This window comes from Pan paniscus, chromosome 14, assembly GCF_029289425.2.
Source record: "Pan paniscus chromosome 14, NHGRI_mPanPan1-v2.0_pri, whole genome shotgun sequence".
NCBI lineage: Eukaryota > Metazoa > Chordata > Mammalia > Primates > Hominidae > Pan > Pan paniscus.
In genome coordinates this window covers 49,805,513-49,820,467 of record NC_073263.2, presented here as the reverse complement: position 1 = coordinate 49,820,467, position 14,955 = coordinate 49,805,513, and the positions used below count along the sequence as shown (strand labels likewise).

Below are 14,955 nucleotides of genomic sequence, written 5' to 3'. Positions count from 1 at the left end.
CTGTCATGCCTATGCAATGAGGCCTCCATAAAAACCCAAAAGGGCAGGGTTCAGAGAACTTCTGGATAGCTGAACATGTGGAGGCTCCTGGATGGCTGTCTGGCCAGGGAGGGCATAGAAGCTTCCCATCCCATCCCCCGATGCCTCATCCTATGCATCTTCACATCTGTATCCTTTGTAATATCATCTATAATAAACCAGTAAACAGAAGTGTTTCCTTGAGTTTTGTGAACTACTCTAGCAAATTAATCGAACCTAAGAGGTGTCATGGGAACCCCAACTTGAAGCCCTTTGGTCAGAAGATCCAAAAACCCAGACTTGCAACTGGCATCTGAAGTTGGGGCCAGTTTTGGGGACTGAGCCCTCAACCTGTGGGATCTGACACTATCTCCAGGTAAGCAGTGTCAGAAGTAAATTAGAGGACACCCAGCTGGTGACTGCTGCAGAACTGATTGCTTGTTTCTTGGTGAGGAAAACTTCCCCACATTTGGTCACAAAAGTCTTCTGTGTTGATTGTTGTCGGTGGTGTGACAGCAGGGTTTTCTCCACTTACATGTTTCACAATTCCAGCCCTTTGAACATGCTGTTCCCACTCCCTAAAATCTTTATCCTGTGACACAGGCCTTTGCATGTTTCAAAATTCAGTTCAGACATTGCTTTATAGTCCCTTCTGTGTCATCTCATTATCTTGTCCAAAGTATATACTATACTTATATGAAAATGTATCCATTTACATATCTATACAGTCATTTGAAATATATTACTGATTGCCTACTATGTACCAAGTTTTATAACAGGCCCTAATTATTAGACAGTGAACAAAAAAGTTATGGTCTCTGTGATATGGAATTTTAAGGCTATTTTGGGTATTAGTAAAAAACAAGCAAACACAAATGAATCTATCAATATAAATTGGGATACATGCTATAAAGGAATGGAACAGGATGATATGAGAAATAATGAAATACTTCAGAGAGAAATATCTTTTCAAAAGCAATATTTGTGCTGAATGAAGAGTAGCAGTTGGTAATCCATGGAAAGAAAAGGAGGAAATTTCAAGAAGAGGGAATATCAAGTACGAGGGTTTTCAAAAAACTTGGAAAGCCCAAGAAACTGAGAGAAGGCCAAAGTGTGGCTAACACAGAGTGAGAAAGAAAACAAGATGAGGTTGGAGAGGCAACAGAAACCAGACCATATAAGATCTTTTAGGCATTGTTAAGGAATTTGCACTGTATACCAATTGCAATGGGAAGCAGTCAGTGGGTTTAACAGCAAGGTGAATGTAACTGATTTACATTTCTAGGAGAAATTCTGGGGGCTCTATGGAGAATATCTTTGATGGTGAGGAGACAGGAACAATGATGAGACCAGAAGGAGCAAGATCAGGTAGTAGGCTACTGCAAAAAATCCAAGAGAAAGAGAACAATGTCTTGGACAAGAGTTGTGAGAGCAGAAATGGAGAAAAGTAGATGCACTCAGGAAATATTTTGGAGGTAGATTATTCAACAAGCCTTGATAACAGATTTTGATGTGGGAAATGAGTGAGGAAAAAGACATAAAAAATAGTTCTAATCCTTTAAGGTTGCATGCAGATCAAATAGTGATACTTTAATTTTTTCTTTTTTATTTACTGAAATGGAACACATTCCTATTTTAGGTTATGTTCTTTAAGAACAGACAAAACTAGGTCCAATAACCATATCTTCAGCAACCAGTAAAATGCCCAGCACACAAAGATTATATATACACATTTTTTTTTTGAGACGGAGTTTCGCTCTTGTCACCCAGGCTGAAGTGCAATGGCACGATCTCAGCTCTCTGCAACCTCCGCCTCCCGGGTTCAAGCAATTCTCCTGCCTCAGCCTCCCGAGCAGCTGGGATTACAGGCACACACCACCACCCCCAGCTAATTTTTGTATTTCTAGTAGAGACGGGGTTTCACCATGTTGGCCAGGCTGGTCTCAAACTCCTAACCTCAGGTGATCTGCCCGCCTTGGCCTCCCAAAGTGCTGGGATTACAGGTGTGATCCACCACACCTGGCCTTCAATATATATTTCTTACATGTATGTATGAATACATAAAGAAACGTGAACAAATCTGAAACACTATAAAGCCATGAATAACAAAATTATAATATAATTAAAAGTAGGAAAATTCATACCTAACTGGAGTGTGTGGAGGAATTACATTCACCTCTTCATCAAGGTTACTTTTTCGTGGTGTTCTCTGTGTTTCAAAACTAAATAACAATAAGCGAAGTCATTCACATACTGAAAATTTACAATTTGTGCTTTATGCATCAAAAAAGCAGTATAATGCTTCTGTTGTCTCATAAAATCATATAAAATGATAACTCAATAATAGATAGGATAGAAAATAGATGACCCAGCTGCTGCTTAAATATTTTTCACTACTCTTTTTAATTGTGGGTCTCTTTCCATTATGTTTATGACAAAGAGGTACACCAATCATTAAGTCTTTTTTTAAAAGTGAAAGTCAGATGCTTTCTCCCTGGTGGTATTGATAATCAAGTTGTTCAGTATTAAAAAGCATTAAAACTCAAGTTTTTCAATGCATTATTCCTTCTAAAAACTTTATTTCCACTTAAATAAAATTTAAAACATTTTACTGTGTTTAACTTCTAAATTACGCATATTTTCAGTTTCATATTAAAAGAGTTCATGCTAAAGACACAAAATTAACTTTACTTATGATCAGTCAAAAATTTTAACAATCACTCTCAACCATTCCAATTTTAGGTTTCTACATGATAATAACAGAGACTACACTTTTGTATAAACTTTTTTAAATAAACCAGGCAGGCAATAGTATATGAAAGGATAGAAATAAGGTAGAGACCACTATTTGAAGAAACTAATTACTTTAGCCATTATCTTTTGGTGCACATTTTAAAAAATTATATTCAGTTAACTGCAAAAAGGTAACTGTTATAGGACACACAATTCACATTAAATCTATATTTGTAGATAAGTTATATGCTTAAAATACTGTTAACCTTTTCTTTGTATAAAGACATTTGAAAGTAATTTGTTATAAATGATATCTAAAGGTCACTAAGCTAAAAACTATATAACCTACCTATATCAGTATCAACCTATATCTAAAGCAAATCAGTCAAATATACCATGTGCAATACCTGTCTATAGAATCAGTCTGAAGAGTTTTATCATGATCCAAAAATAATCTTGCATCTAGATCTTTATTTTTAAGATAAATTTCTTCGTATCGTTTAGAAAGATTTTCAACCTTGAAAGAAAAAAGTCACTGACAATTATCCTTTACATGTCATTACATCTCTCAGCACACAGAGGCACAGATTTCATTAAAGAATTTTTGTATAATATACATTTAATTTTGTAATATACACTGAGTTCGCATGCAATATAAATAGGGTCTATCTAAAAGTGAGGTACAGAAAATTGCAACATTTGTTCAACTTTGATTTTAGGTCTATTTCGTGCATAGAAAATATTTATTAGAATTTTATGTAGACAAAGATAGCCAATGCTACAAAACAGTACCTAAGATAAAAATAGGTATTATAATAACTGTTTAACTGCCAAGATTTTCCAAACATCCCATATATGCTTTACTTTTAATCTTTTTTTTTTTTTTTTTTTTTTTGAGATGGAGTTTCGCTCTTTCGCCCAGGCTGGAGTGCAGTGGCACAATCTCGGCTCACTGCCACCTCTGCCCCCGGGGTTCAAGCAACTCTCCTGCCTCAGCCTCCCGAGTAGCTGGGATTATAGGTACCTGCTACCATGCCCGGCTAATTTTTGTATTTTTAGTAGAGACGGGGTTTCGCCATGTTGGCCAAGCTGGTCTTGAACTCCTGACCTCAGGTGATCCACCTGCCTCGGCCTCCCAAAGTACTAGAATTACAGGCGTGAGCCACCGCACCCAGCCTACTTTTAATCTTTTATGCTTATCAATATAAAACGTTTTTTCAAACATTGTTGCAAATCCTCTTGATTACATATTCTACCAGTGTTTTCTAAACCCTTTGGTTCACTCCAGTACCCTTCAGTTAAGTATCTTGGGCAAGACAATTAGCTCAATTTATCAGTTCAATTAACACACTTGCACAATTTATTCCCAATCTTAGATACTTTTTCAATTGCTAGAATTTGTAAATCTTTCATCAGTTCTGATCCATAATTTTTTAATTATACTTTAAAAACCAACGCCCAAGAGAAAACTATTGGCATGCCTTCTACTGTGACTTTTAACGCCAAAGTGATTCCAACCTCAGAGAAGTAAAATTGCATTTTAAAAGGAGTGATAGGAAGAAATCCAATTAAATGCAAACTTTTCATTAATCTTCATAAATGTATTAGATAGAACAGTAATCCATGCTTAAGTTTAATCATTGTTCCTGTCCTACCTTAGTTGAGGCACTAATTACCAGTCATCTATTGATTGGCTATATTATGTGAAATATTGGAGAAAAAGTAAAATTACTCTTAAGATTTATATTAAAACTATAATCCTTTTAAAGGAGAAAAAAAGATTGCTACAACAGATTTTAAAGTTATGAACAGCCTATTTTTTGGTACCAAAAGTGGTAACAAGACTCATTAATATAACATTTGGTCCCTTCTTGCCTCTTCAGTACCATATTTTAATTGTTCTGCCCTGTATCCCAACCTTAATGAATTACTTAGAGTTCACTGATCAGACCATACTATCATACATCACTGCACCTTTGAATCTACAATGTCCAACCCTTGGAAATGCTATATCTGTAATGCTTACTCAGATTTGAAATCACATCACCTCTAAACTATTTTCCACAAAACCTATCAGCCCTAGTTTGGATTAGGTAGCTCTCCTTTGAGATATCACAGAACCCTGTGAATACTTTTTTCACACTCTTGTAGACTCCTGTAATGGTCTATTTCTTTGTCAGCCTCTCCCACTAGCACTTTAAGGATAGTGACTGAGAGTGAAATCTCTGTATCCATAGTATCTAGCACGTGCCTGACATATATTAAGCATTCAAAAAATATTTGTTGAATTAATAAATTAATTCAAAAACTAGCTATCAATTCAGGTTACAGAACTAGCAGTCTAGCTATTTTATTTCATGCCTTTTGGTCATAGTGACTAATACTAGGTCTTCTAAAACACTGGTTTTGTTCTTCATCATCTATCACAGCATCCTTTTCTCCACATATTTCATCTTACCATGCAAAGCTCTCAGTTATTCTGTTCTCATTGGAAAGACATTTGTAGCAAAATGCGAAACAAAACAGGTAGATGGATGGAATATCACTAAAGTAAAACACTTCTGCAATAGTCACAGTCATTTCAACAAATACATTTGTATTTTCAATTAAGCAGTTCTTAAAAATCCTCAAAAGAGATGTTCCACAATATAGTAATGCCAATAATGTTGATGGCATTAATCATGGTTCCTACGCTTAATGAGGCTTACCAAAGCAAATTTAATGGTTTATATTTAGCTATTAAAATTTAGCTATTTAATGGTATTTAGAAGTTTAAAAGTCTATACTTTGATTTTGGAAAAAATTCAATAAAGATTGATTTCTAGTATAAATCACAAAATGATGCTAATACATTTGATTATATACTCAAAAGCTTTTTGTTACTATACAAAAGTTAGTTTCACCACAGTTTTACTTGGCTAGATTCTTCTTGGGCAAAAAAAAAAATTTGATACACAGTAAATTGATCTAAGAAAGTTAGACAATTATCCTCCCTCCACAGTCTCAAAACATTAATATTTTATTAAATTTCCTTTCAGATTACCTCTGGAAGTCCATTAGATGTTACAAGTCCAAGAGAATTCATAAAAGGTATAAAATTTTTGAAATAAACATTTTTCACCTGAAAAAGATGAAGTTACAACATGATCATTAAAATTTAAAACAAAATCTAATCTCTTGACTCTTGAACAATGCAGGGTAAGTTAGAGGTGTCAATCCCCCATGCAGTAAAAAATCTGTGTATAACTTTTTTATTTTTTATTATTTTCTTAGAGAAGGGGTCTCTCTATATTGCCTAGGCTGGAGTGTAGTGGCTATTCACAGGTGCAATCACATGCATTACAGCTTCAAATGCTTGGGCTCAAGCCATCCTTCCACCTCAGCCTCCCAAGTAGCTGAGACTACAGACCTATCGATTACTTTTGAGTACCCAAAATTTAACTAACAGCCTACTGTTGACTGGAAGCCAACCAATAACATAAAGATTGAATTCACATATATTTTGTATATGTACTATATATACATACTAAATATATTATCTTCTTATGATAAAGATAGAGAAAAGAAAATATTAGGAAAATTGTAAGAAGACAAAATACATTTACAGTAAGTTTATGTCATCTGTTAACAAAAATCATCTGCCTGAAACTGCAGCTACAGTTTTTTATGTATTTTATGGTATAGTAAATGATAAAATAGACTAGTATCTACATATATTTTGTACATTCAAGACATGCCTTTTTCTTAATTTTTTCTGTATTTGTAGGCTACACGGTTTGCTACAAATTTTTTCAAATTATTGCAAATCTGCAAAATTTTTTCTAATATATGTAATTAAATATATCTGTGTATAAATGGACCCATGCAATTCAAACCTGTTGTTCAAGAGTCAACTGTATATTTGTTGAAATTAGTAAGCCATAGTGCAAAAACTATGATATATCTTGATAAATCATTCTAATACTTCTTAAACTAGATTTTAGGACCACACTCTCACTCCTTCCCAAAGTTAACAGAGAAATTTCAAAGATGTAACATTTTTTACTGCTATCTGGTGTTAGTGATTGTGGACAATAAAACAAACTATGAGAAAAACTGTATGGTAAAAAGGAAAGAAGCAATAGTACCAGATATCCCAAAGTCTAATGTAGACGCTGTAAATAATAAGCTATCAGTCCCTGGAAGCTTGTTTACTCATTATAAAAAGGAGATTGAATACATTATTTGTAAGATTCCTTCTAACATCCACATTCTATGAACAAGACAAGTAATTCCTGGGAATTCATATGTATTCTCCAGCAGTCATTATGTGCTGTAATATTTAGAAAGAGAGTAATTATAGAAGGCCAAACAGAAATTTAATGTTGGTATCACTTATCACTAAACTAAAACACTAGAGCACTAGAGTTTTCTAAGCAGGGCTTTTTTGGTTTGTTTGTTCGTTTTTGGAGACATAGTCTCACTCTGGCGCCCGGGCTGGAGTGCAGTGGTGCAATCATGTCTCACTGTAACCTCAAACTTCTGGGCTCAAGCAATCCTTTTGCCTCAGTCTTCCAAGTAGCTGGGACTACAGCACATGCCACCATGCCCAGCTTATTTTTTTAAATATGTATTTTGTAGAGACAGAGTCTCGCTATGTTGTTCAGGCTGGTCTAGACCTCCTGGCCTCAAGAAATCCTCCCACTTCGGCCTCCCAAAGAGCTGGGATTACAGGTGTGAGCCACCATGCCCAGCCTTGGCAGGGTATTTTAAAACATTAGGGGTATCAGTAACCTCAGAGGAATAAAAAAAAAAAACTACATTTGAAAACTATTGTCTTGATTATATACTTTTCAGTGATTCCAGAGTGAGGGAGCTACTCTCTTTAAAATCAAAGTAACTAAATATAACGAATTAATTTTTTCTAAATATTTTGCTACTGCAAAAGAGTTAGCACTAATTACAAAAAAAACATGCTCATAACAAAAGAAGTAAATATTGTTAGGGAGAACTTACATCTAAATCTACTTTAACTGTTTTAAAGAAATCATGAAGTTAAATTACCTCATCTATATTACATTCATGTTCTTTACAGAGAACTTCAATAATTCTTGTATCATTTTCTAGTTGTTTTGCTATCCGTGCACTCCTGTTCTGACCTCGCCTGGGTGTTCGAGGTGAACCATTAATGGGTATAACAGCTGTTTCTGTAAAAGTGGTAAATTAGATAAGAACAATTGTACATCCATCATATAAAATAATGAAGTATTCTAACTATAACTTAGGTCAAAAATAATCTTGGTAACATTCTACTACTTTTACTTATTAGGTTTCATTAGAAGGATAACAATTTCATCCATATCTACTACAAATTATGTACTAATATTAGTTTTTGCCATCCCTCTTCTACTCTGCTCTCAAAAAGAACTGTAAACTACAGTCTCATAAACAAATACAAAGAGAAGGCATGGAAATAGCCAACTTTCAAACTAAATCTAAGCGTATTTTAGTCTGCAAGAGGAAAAAAAAGTTTTCTGTCCTAGAGTCTTAAAAATAATTGGCAAATATTTCTGAATTCAATTTCTAGACATAGCATAAAAACAATATTTTAAGTTTTAGTAAATTATGATGTCTTTAAAAGATAGGTATAAAATATATTATAGTAAATATAATAATATGATAATAAACTGTGATTTTAAAAAAATCTCCTGGATTATTTTCAGCATTCCCAATCCAAACTAAATACAGGTTCAGCTATTAAAAATATTACAGATGGCTGGGTGTGGTGGCTCACGCCTGTAATCCTAGCACTTTGGGAGGCCAAGGCAGGTGGATCACGAGGTCAGGAGTTCAAGACCAGCCTGGCCAACACGGTGAAACCCCGTCTCTACTAAAAATACAAAAATTAGCCAGGTGTGGTGGTGCATGCCCATAGTCCCAGCTACTCGGGAGGCTGAAGCAGGAGAATTGCTTGAACCCGGGAGGCAGAGTTTGCAGTGAGCTGAGATCGCGCCACTGCACTCCAGGCCTGGGCAACAGAGTGAGTGAGACTCTGCCTCAAAAAAAAAAAAAAAAAAAATTACAGATGATTAAGTATAAAAAGTATGTATTGCCTCTAGATCCAATCAACAACTTACAAGAAATTGAGAGGACAGAAGAACATGTTAAACTATACCACAGAATATGATCAGCAAAAACCACACTGTGGAAAACTCAAAACAATCTGATTATTTAAAAAATAAATTACAAGGAAAAAAAGAAAGGATGGAAGAGAAACTTTTAAAAGAGTTTTTAAAACATGTCAACCAAACACAAAGTATAAATCTTATTTAGATTCTCATTCAGTCAAACTGTAAAAAAATTTTTAAATTATTTTTACAAGAAAATCTGAGCACTTTCTAGATATTCAGTAATATTAAGGAGTCACTATTTATTGATTTGTAGGTGTGATAACAAAGAGCACTGTAATTACGCTTTTTAAAAAGTATTTTTTAGAGATACATACTGAGATGTATAAGGATGAAATGGTATGCAAAGATGTGCTTCAAAATAATACAGCTGGGGGAACTGAGCAGGCGATGGGGCTACAGATTAACTGTAAGTTATCTGTTGAAGTTACATGATAAGTACATGGAGGCTTATTATACTACTATTTTTGTATTCATTTGAAATTCTCTACAACAAAAATTAACTAAGAGTTACCATATTCAGTCAGTTCAATAATACCCCATGCTGATTTCTCTTTAACAGAGCACTTAGAGAATTCACATGTACATTTGAATTATCCAAAAGAACAAAGATTGTCAACCTAAAGTAACTTGCAACATCAACTTATTAAAGTTATAACATTGAAAAAAGTGGGGAAAGGGTATATAAAGGAAATTTATAAAATTTGGGAGAAAATTTGAAGTATATTTGTTTTCTATATAGAATTTTTTTATTTCTTTCTTTGCATGTGGTTTCTGCTAAATGAAGGTTTCTGCCTTCTCTGCCAAACCATGTTCAACACATCTTCAAAATTCTGCTCCATACTTCATTTTTCCACTAAATTCTTGTTCACAAAGTTTAATGAGCCTTCATCCTTCCATCCATTTCAACAACACTTTGAAACTTCCATGTTATCTATTATTTTTAGCATTAATACTTTCATCATTTCAGAAGCAAGGAATTAGTCTGACCTTAGGTAAGTTTACATTTTTCTGTATATAATAATATAATAAGTGACTTTGAAATCCTACTCTTGAAGCCATGAAAGGAAGCAATTCTAGGCTAAAAGGAATATACCTTACTCATACTTCCTTAATGCTATCTAATTATATTAGCAAGTTATTTTTATTTAAATATACTTCCCATCTCATCACTCATCACCCACTGAAATAGTATGAGTTATAGCTTATATACAAAAAAATACATAGTTATTACAACATCCAATAGTAATAAAAACTTAGTTAAGCTGTTCCCTTAGAATAGGCCACTCTTCCCCATGCAATTTCATTCATATCTTTTTCTTGTTTCTTGCTTTTCTTCACTGGGAATGCCCTCCCCCAACACTTTACTGAGAATGCCTTTCCCCAATCCTAACCACTCTTCCATGTTAATTTCAAATACTACTTCTTTTATATGGTATTCTTTGGTCTTCCACAGCTGGAAAAACTTTCTTGTCTCCCAAACCTCCATTTGTTGTATTTTGACCCAAACCACTTTCTACCATATACTCTAATCATTTGTTTCCATGTCTTATCTTTCCTTCTATAACTTACACTACTTATGGGCAAAGTCCATGTCTGATTTATTTTTTATCATCCTGTCAGCCTTAGAACCATGTTTGGTACCCACTAGACATTCAATAAGCAACTGCTGAATGAGAAAGTAAAAGGGGCATAAATTAAATACTTACTATATGGTTCTTTGAGCAACATGGGAGGTGAGAGTTTAATAAAATAGTCAAGGACACATAGCATTAACTGAAATGAAATCACCAGATCATCTTCCATTTGTAATACTTCCCCTGAAAAAAAAATGTACATTTTTAAAGAAAGTTAGAGATTCAGATCTTTGTATGAGAGAAAATCGCAGGGTAGAGTATATCCATAAATTTATTCATTCAACAATCACTATCAGCATGGTAAAGATTTTCTTTCTTTTTTTTGTAAAAAAAAAAAAAAAATCTGTTTTAAAAGGTATAAAATATGTAAAATAGAAATATGTAAAGTTATGGAATTATAAATCAAGTGTTAAGTCTACTCTGAGAATTTTACATTTAAGTATTTCTAATTAATTCTTTATGTCTAAAATCATTATAAATTTTGCTTTTTAAATTTATTTCTAATTTTAAGAACTATAGAATGTATTACTCCAGAGAAAGATTTTGAAGTATGATAAATGCTAATCTTTAATTCTAATTTTATAAATATTTTATTTATATTTGTATAATAAATATTTTATTATAATTAGAATTCAAATTTTTAATTCCAATTTTATAAGTATATTTATTATATAAAATTACTAAGCTTATTAGAATTTATTCTAATTCCAATGATTCAATTAATTCTCATTATCTAAAAATTTAAAATAATTATTTTATTTATAAAATTATGATTTTATTCCAATTATTTATATCTAAACCTTACATATTTTTAATTTCAACCCCTCTAAAATCTTACAATAACCAAAACCATTAAGAGATAACAAAATTAGTATATAAATTTAAAGTCATCTATAAAATAATTGTTCACCATAAAATCTTTAAAGTTATTAGAATATATATACAACTAGATGGCTGTGAGAAAATAAATGCATATAACAGATACCTAAGAAAACAAATAGTGTAGCTACATAAAATATACAAATCATGATAAAACACAGCTATTACAAATTTGCTTATGGCTCCATGTCATACATTATTTTTAAAAGAGAAGTTCAATTTGATTCACTTTCTATTTTCTGAGTATCTCACTGCTAAACCAGTAATAATCTCAGCAAACACTGGATGTGCAGAAACTTTGTGAGAAAACAGATAACGTTGCATCTTTATAGGTTTTCTAGATACAATGGTATGGTGCAAAAAATATGTCTGCAATATATTCACAAATAAGTTATTTTAAAATACCATAGTGGTAAAGAACGATATCAAGGATTTCTAGGTAAAAACGGTGAAGTCAGATGAAAGAATCTCTCTCAAGTACATTCTTTTGCTTTCATTTTATTAGGTATTAAAGTGCTGGTACCAATATCAAATGAGAGACTGACTGAGCGAGACTAACTCAAACGGTATCCTCATCTTTTGCCTCTCTGACTTGGAGGGAGAAACTGCTGATAAGAGAAGAGTAAAATGGAGGAAGTAAACAACTATAGCTTATTTTTCTGACAACACAGAGACTCTAGCATACTGTGTTGAACTGGGGACAATTTGAATCCCAAAACAATCCTGCTATAGAAAAAAGATAAAACTGCCACTAGAAGTGTTCTGTTATAAAGTTCATTCTAACAAAAACTCAGAACGACGGCTTGTATCATTACAGTTGAATTATCTACTTTCTCCCTTACCTCCTGACTAAAAGCAGATATAATAAAAATGCCTGCTCCCATACCATAGCTCTTTGGGGAACATAAACAAGTCACAGATTAAGTGCAGAGTGAAGGGATATTCACTCACATTAAATCAGAGAAAACAGAACATCAAATCAGGGTTACACATATACAGTCCCAGCAATACGAGGGGGAAAAGCACAGTGATTATGTAAACATAGAAAATCAAAAAAGAATCACAACATAAGAAGGGGAAAAAAATCAGACAGAGAACCCAATCTGAAAGATAATCTAAAAGAAGAAAATGCCCTATGAGTGCTTGCACGAAGAACTTAACCAGCTGAGGCTGATTTGAGTGATAACTCCAGTTCTCCCACATGGGTCAGCCTAGTGGTCAATTAAACTCTCTCTACTGCAATGCCACAATCTTGGTGGATTGATTTTGTCTGTGCAGCCAGCAGGAAGAACCCATTGGGGGATTACACTTTCCCTTTACATTCCTTATCGCAAATGTAGTTAAGTATTTCTGTGATTGTTCATTTAATGTCTATCTCCCTTACTTGACTGTAAGTTCTAGCTGAGCAGGGAACATATATATCTTCCACCACTTTAACCTAGCATGTAATATCATGCTTGAGACATTGTAAATTCTAATAAATAACTAATTGTTGAATCAATAAATAAATGGTAATATTGAAGCTTCTCCTGATCATAATCTTACCCTCTCTGATGCACAACCATGACCTTTAGTCACCTGTAATGTACTATATGAAATGTAAACGTGCCTCTGAGATAAGAGGGTAGCATCACCATCACCACCTCATAGCTTTTACTTGGCAGCCATCACATCACTAAGTGTACCCCTCCCTGTAGAGACCTGATGCTAATCTAGAGTCCTTCTTAACACAATGGGCCGGGAAGCCACTAGCAATTGATCTGGGTTAGCAGGAGGGTTAAAATCCATTTGCTATTCTCAATATATTTGTTTAGTGATCCAAATACATATTATTGAATAATTCGTCTATTATAAATCCAATTCAATAAAAATGTATCATAAAAAGGAAATTAATGAGCAAATTATATAAAAGGAAGGAACTAGACAAGCTAAGAAAAAAGATGAGGACCAAATAACACCATTACAAAAATAGTTTAGCTCAAAATGGAAAAAATGCTTGAGATAAAAACAGCCAATATGTAAGAAAAAGATTTAAAAATTCAGAATAATATGAGAGAAGACAATAAATAGGGAGAATAAAAGCAATCCAACATAAGAAAATGTTCCCAAAATACAATGGTATAGAACAACCTAGCTGAATAGAATATTTTTAAATAGAGTATGTTAAGATTTTCTAAAATGAACAGCAGAACCTTCAGTTTAAAAAGGGATACGGTGTTCAAAAAAAAAAAAGCTAATACAGAATAACAAAATCAAGAAATATTATCCTGTTTAAGGTATTAAACCTCAAATTTAAAAAAAAATTCTTCAGGAAGTAAATGAGGAGCAGAATTACACTAGTCTCAGCTTTCTCAACAGCAATGTTCAATGCCAGAAAATATTGTCCTTAGGGAAACAAAATATGACTCAAGAATAGAATACATGACAAAGCTGTCCTTCAAGTATAAAAGCTATAGACATGATTCCTAAACATGTCAAACATAAAGAACATGGAACCAAAAAGCATATTTTTAAAAACTTGTTGATTGTAAAATACAGCCAGCTAAGAGATGAATAAAAATAAAGAACTGAGAAATGGAGAAACTATGATATAGGAGTTATGATAACCTTAGAATCCATTTAAATACAGAACTGAGACTAACCAAATGCAATAATTATAGTGACAAAATAGAATTTAAATGTTATAATACTTGATAATGTCAGAACAATAAAATGGACTAATCTGAAAATGGAGAGGGGGAGGCACCAGGAAGAGTGAAGATAGTAACCTTCTTCAAACCAGATTAATGTATATTGCTTTAAATAAAAACACAAACTTAAATAAAATAAAGATTGTAACCTCTTAATTTTTTCACATTTTTTCATAATCTTAGAGAAATAATTTTAGAAATAATATTACTTAAAGTGACAAAATACTTATCTAAATTTAAGCAATTCCTTCCATTTCTCTCTTTCTTCTATAAAATTTCAGTGAAATTAATTTTTATATTTTAAAGGTAGCACTGTAATATGAACCTAGTTTTAGAAAATTATATTCGTGAATGCACTCAACTACCCATCTTTTTAATCAAAATGTATATATGAAGATATCTGGAATGACAATTACATAATTTTTTAAATTTTAATTTTTGTGGGTACATAGTACATATATTTACGGGGTATGTGAGATGTTTTGATACAGGCATGCACTGTGAAATAAGCACATTATGGAGAATGGGGTATCCATCTCCTCAAGCATTTATCCTTTGAGTTACAAACAATCCAATTACACTCTTTAAGTTATTTTAAAATGTACAATTAAGGTATTATTGACTAAAGTCACCCTGCTGTACTATAAAGTCTTATTCATTTTTTCTATGTTTGTGGACCCATTAACCATCCCCACCTCTCCCAAACCTCCACCACCCTTCCCAGCCTCTGGTAACCATCCTTCTACTCTCTAGGTCCATGAGTTCAGATTTGATTTTTAGATCTCACAAATAAATGAGAATATGTGATGTTTGTCTTTCTGTACCTGGCTT

General features: G+C 33.0%; 1 protein-coding gene across 2 annotated transcripts in view; it reads right to left on the bottom strand.

Annotated features, from left to right (window-relative positions):
* RB1 (RB transcriptional corepressor 1) overlaps positions 1 to 14,955 on the bottom strand; it is a 171,970-nt gene that overhangs the window by 103,845 nt on the left and 53,170 nt on the right. For both annotated transcript variants that reach the window (XM_003811422.5, XM_055096764.2), the window contains exons 7-11: positions 10,628 to 10,738; positions 7,795 to 7,937; positions 5,795 to 5,872; positions 3,159 to 3,268; positions 2,163 to 2,240 (exon numbers count right to left, since the gene is read on the bottom strand). In XM_003811422.5, coding sequence (XP_003811470.1) covers positions 2,163 to 2,240; positions 3,159 to 3,268; positions 5,795 to 5,872; positions 7,795 to 7,937; positions 10,628 to 10,738 — 520 coding nt within the window. The remainder of the gene's footprint in view (positions 1 to 2,162; positions 2,241 to 3,158; positions 3,269 to 5,794; positions 5,873 to 7,794; positions 7,938 to 10,627; positions 10,739 to 14,955) is intronic.